This window comes from Brassica oleracea, chromosome C2 (assembly GCF_000695525.1).
Source record: "Brassica oleracea var. oleracea cultivar TO1000 chromosome C2, BOL, whole genome shotgun sequence".
Taxonomy (NCBI): domain Eukaryota; kingdom Viridiplantae; phylum Streptophyta; class Magnoliopsida; order Brassicales; family Brassicaceae; genus Brassica; species Brassica oleracea.
In genome coordinates, this window is record NC_027749.1 from 22,457,773 (window position 1) to 22,462,848 (window position 5,076).

Genomic DNA, 5,076 nt, shown 5'->3' on the forward strand with positions numbered 1-5,076 from the left:
GATTGTCTTTCCAATCTGAACAGATAGGACAAAATTTCCAGGATCTTCTAATTTCTTGACTTTTCTGTTTTGAAGTTGCGCTACATTCTTTCGAGACCATCATGATGTCGTTGTCTGCAGAAGTCTTCCCGGAGATCAGCCCTTTCACAAGACTGTGCATTGAAGGAATCATATGAATAGCATCCATGAGAGAGAACTTAACGTTCAACTCTTCAAGCATCTTTTTGCACTTCATCTCTTCGCAATCCTTGCGTGATTTCTTAGCTGGGACTGGATAGGGAACTTTTGGAATGTAGACGCGTGTTGGAACAACTTGATCTTGCGTCGTGGGGGCTACTGGTTCTGCGGTTATTGGTTGTTCCAGTTCATGATCGTCATCGTGGACATCCTCAAGTGAATGTGGTTCTCCCTCTTTCTATTTTCCCTTCTCTTGAGCAGTGAGCTTCTTGGGGACAGGATCTGATAGATGTCTTCCACTTCTCAGCTCGACTGCGTTACAGTCCTTGGGATTCTTGTCTGTTTTCCCTGGGAGTGTTCCCTGTTGCCTCTTTATTGTTTCAGCAGTTTGAGCAATCTGAACGTCCATCTGCCTTATGTGGCTCGCTACAGCATCGTATTTGGAATTCAATTTCGTGAACATGTTGTCCATCCGAGTGTTTATCTTGGTTGTAACCTGGTTCAGTGCTTTCCCTTGAATCTGTTGACCTTGCAGAAGTTGTTGCATCATTCCCTTAAGCTCATCTGGCGGACCGCTCGCGGTTGCAGGAGCAGCCTGTGGATTATTCTGCCGGTTCTAAAATTGATTATGAGCCTTGCTGAGGATGAACATCTTCCCATTTTGATTCTGATTCTGATTCTGGAAGTATGACTTCTGATATCCAGTGTTTTGGAACTGATTTCCCTGAGATCTGTCGTTGGGGTTATCTGGATTGGTCTTGTACGAGAAAAGATGCGGGTTGTTCCTCACATTAGTAATTGGATGGTAATTTTTGAACTGCCAACCCTAACGTAACTGACCTCTTGCTGATCTTCTTCCGATGTCTCGGTTTCTGCTGCAGCATCTGTAGTACCTGGTTCCAGATTGGTTTCTTCCATGACATAGATCTGATTCTGACTGTTCTTGAGCATCAAATCGACCTTAGCGGCGAGGTCATCAATCTTCCTAGTGTCCATGCTGTTCACCTTTTTGGAACGGTCAATTTCCTCGTTTTTTTTGGACGAACTGAGATCATGAAATCTCCATTGCTCGCTGCGTTCAGAGCATTGCGGAACTCCCATTCCACTCCATCGTAGAAGATTCCTAGAACATTGTCATCATCGAACCCGTGATGAGGACACTCTCTGAGGGTATTATTGAACCGTTCCCAAGCTTCTTTGAAAGGTTCACTAGCGAGTTGCTTGAAGGAAGAAATTTTGTTCCGTAGGGCAGCTGTTTTGGCTATCGTATAGAAGTGTCACAAGAAATCCGCTCTAACCTGTTCCCAAGAAGTTAGGGAACCTGTAGGTAATGACTTAAGCCATCGTGAAGCCTTGTTCGCTAAGGAGAATGGGAACAACATGCATTTGATGTAGTCGGGTGGGACGCCGTTTGCGCGAGTGAAACTACATATCTCTTCAAAAGCTTCAATGTGTTCCATCGGTATCTCAGTTGACAGTCTATGAAACATCTTTCTCTGTACAAGATTGATCATGGCGGGTTTTATCTCGAAATCTACCCTTTGACATGGTGGTGGAGCGATAGCAGATCGCGTAGCAGGGATGTTACGCGGTAGGTTTCTCTCACCAATTGGGACAGGTGGTTCCCGCTGTGCAGCCAGTTGCTGCGCTGCGATTGTTTGATGTAACTCTTGCATCTGTTGCATCTGTTGTTGCATCTGTTGCATAGACATGGCCATTTGTTCTGGAGTGCCAAAGTCGGCCATTGTTGTAGTGATTTATTTTTGTTGACGGTTGGTTCTTTCTAAGCTTGCGAGTTCCTGGTTTGTAAGCGAAATTAAATCCCCGTGTCTATTGCTCCGAGTATGTCTACTGGTCATGCACCTGGGTCTTTAACTGCAAAAAAGGATTTAAACAAGTTAGAAGTTTTAGAGTAAACAAATAACCGAAAAATAAAGGCAAAAAGCTGGTCCCCGGCAACGGCGCCAAAACTTGATACACTAAAATTGGATCTTAATCTACTGTCAAGTTAACAGTGTAGTTGTAATATTTTTAGATTCAATTCCAGAGGACCAGTTCACACTTTATCTTTATGAGATCAGAATTAAGCAAAAACGAAGTAGGGGTTTTAAGAAGATGTAAATAACGTAAGGAACAAGTAACAAGATTAGGTTGTTTTCGAATTGATTAAAGGCGCTAGTCTAGGGTTTCATTTCAGGCAAGGTGTTCGCGAAATAAGCAATTATTCAAGTTCAGTTTATAACAAGTCTAAACTTGGATCATTCAAGGTAAATCAACCCACTCTCGTGATATCGATTCCTTTGCAGGTCGGTCTTGATGCCTAAACTCTCGTTTGGATCAAGACGCGCCAGCAAGCTTTAGAGATCAAGTCTGATATGTTCACAATACACCCTAATATCTACTCTCGCTGATTAGGGATGCAAGCTCATTCAAATCATATCAGGTTATCAATCAACGGTTAGCTAAATCGATTAACCCTAATTCATGCACTAAGTGATCGGTTCAATGCAAGCAATAAGAACATATATGAATGTAGGCAATCTTAAGATGACTTATCTATGCTTCAGCTCACGAATCCAAAATCCTAGAACCCTAAACTAACTTGGTGACTACTCAGACATAACACAAGAACAGAGAAACATGATTTCTGAATAATACTGCATATAATAAATATTAGAAATCAGAGGGTTCAGGATAATCTTCTCTAGGAGATAGATGGAGCCGTCTCCCTTACAAGTAGCAAATCGCAAATCACAAGCTCTCTCATGTCTTTCTTGCGTAAAATTGAGGTATGTCTAAAATAATAAATAGGAAACTATATATATATAGGAGCCACAGGCAGTTAGAAGAAGGAAATAGGAAATCTAGGGAAAATCCCAAAATATTTGAAAACTTTTTTTTTTTTTTATCTCTGTCGCTGGAACAGGCACTCAGGCTGTTCCGGTTGGCTGTTCTGCGCAAAAGACTCCAAATCATACTTTTTTCTCTTCTTTTCCTCTAACTGGTCTATTTCTCATCCAATACAACTCTAGATCTGTTTTGACTCAAAAGAGACTAAAAAGACTCGATAAAACTTTAAAAAGTATTAGTAAGACATACGTATAATGTGCAAAAAAACACAATATTTCACAACTGCACATGCTCAACATAAAAAATAATTGAACAGAATCAAATCACCCCTTAGTGAAAATTAAAGAAGTTGTGGCAGTCAAGAAAACACACTTATTTGGACGCGCCATCCCACCTTACCTTTAGAAACAAACCAACACCTTAGACATAATGAAGGATTTTATGTCTACTAGCCAAGTTCAACTGAGAGATTTTAGAACACAAATTTTATTTTAAAATATTATACACTTTCATTTTTCTCTGAAATCTTTCTTCAACCGCAGCTTCAACCACAAGAAAATTTTCAGCAGCAGCTCCAACCACGACATCAGACATTTTACATTTGGCTCTAGGCCTCTGAAAACAAGCTTTGGCATCTTTGTGATCTAACCCTCCACAGCTACATAAAACACACGTAACTTTCAGAATAAGAACAGAAATTTCCCAAAAATTGGAAATAAAAAAATATCCCTAAACCTTCTGCGGCAAAGTATCAATTCAAATATTCCATAAATAAAGTAAATTTCGGATTGAATTTTGCCAACAGACGCAAAAGTCGAAATAAATCTTTACATAATATAATTTGTTCACCAATATAATAAGTAGCAGTGATTATTTACCATGTTTTAAAAATATAATACTGTAATATATTACTACCACAGTGAAATTAAATATAATTAGTATTTGTAGTTATATAATTTGTATTTTAGAAACTCGGCTATCCATTTATTGGTTCGGTTTCAAAGACATATGTTCCATGTTTATTTATATAATTTGGCTCAAATTTGGGTTTTCTTATTCGGTTTGATATTGTTTGGTTCCTCAGTTCCAGAAAAATGTTTACAAACCTATACATTATTTTACATAGAAATCCATGTAATTTTTTTTTAATTCTAAAAATAAATCCACACTTTCCAATCGCAAATCACAATCTAGTAATATTTAAAATCTTAGCTCCCGTGAGCTTACTTCCACACATTTTCTTTATGACTCTTAGCTAAAACTTAGCTAAAACATGAGTCTATAAAAAAAATTCTACTGCTTATATGAGTTTTAAAGTCTTTAAAAAAATTATACTGCTTATATGAGTCTTTAAAACATGAGTATTTATTAAATTTGAGAACATGAAATCATTTTCATATAAATATATTTGCTCACTGTTAAATATAAAAAAAATTGTATGTTAAATATAAAATTAAAATTTAGATATCTATTTTTTTTTAAAAAAAAATATACTTACCAAAAAAGTTAAAATCTACAAAGCCGAAAATTCAGGGAATGTAATTAGGGAAACAAAACAAAGAATTTAATCCCACGTATAACTGTACTCAGATTTCTTGATTCTAGACAACAAAAATATTTCCTTAACTACCAAATTACCACAAACAACCGTCACAATTATTTAACATATAAACTAGACCCTGATCCGCGCACCAGCGCGCCAGCGCGGATATGAATTTTCAGTTTTTAATTATTTATTTTATTAAATGATATATTTGTAATATTCGTTCATATTATATTCATTAAGTAAATATTTTTTTTTTTGCATCTTAAACTATCTAGTTTTTTACGAATGTGTGATATCATATAAAAAATATAAAACAAATGAGTATAGAGTTAATTAGATAATTTTAAAAACAGAAATTTTTCTTTCGTGCGTGATATCATATAATTAATGATCCGCCCAGTTAACAAAAATCATGATTATTTTATGTGTAATTTTTTTTATTTTGACCATTTCCTTAAAACTATATTAAATTTTACATATTTTAATTAGAATATTTTTAATAT

General features: G+C 36.4%; 1 protein-coding gene across 1 annotated transcript; it reads right to left on the bottom strand.

Annotated features, from left to right (window-relative positions):
• Nucleotides 1-415: 415 nt before the first annotated feature.
• Nucleotides 416-1,922, bottom strand: LOC106323719. The gene is made up of 4 exons (XM_013761799.1): nucleotides 1,499-1,922; nucleotides 1,224-1,438; nucleotides 1,018-1,182; nucleotides 416-772 (listed from the first exon to the last, which is right to left on the bottom strand). The coding sequence occupies exons 1-4, from the start codon at nucleotides 1,920-1,922 to the stop codon at nucleotides 416-418; spliced, it is 1,161 nt and encodes a 386-aa protein (XP_013617253.1).
• Nucleotides 1,923-5,076: the final 3,154 nt, after the last annotated feature.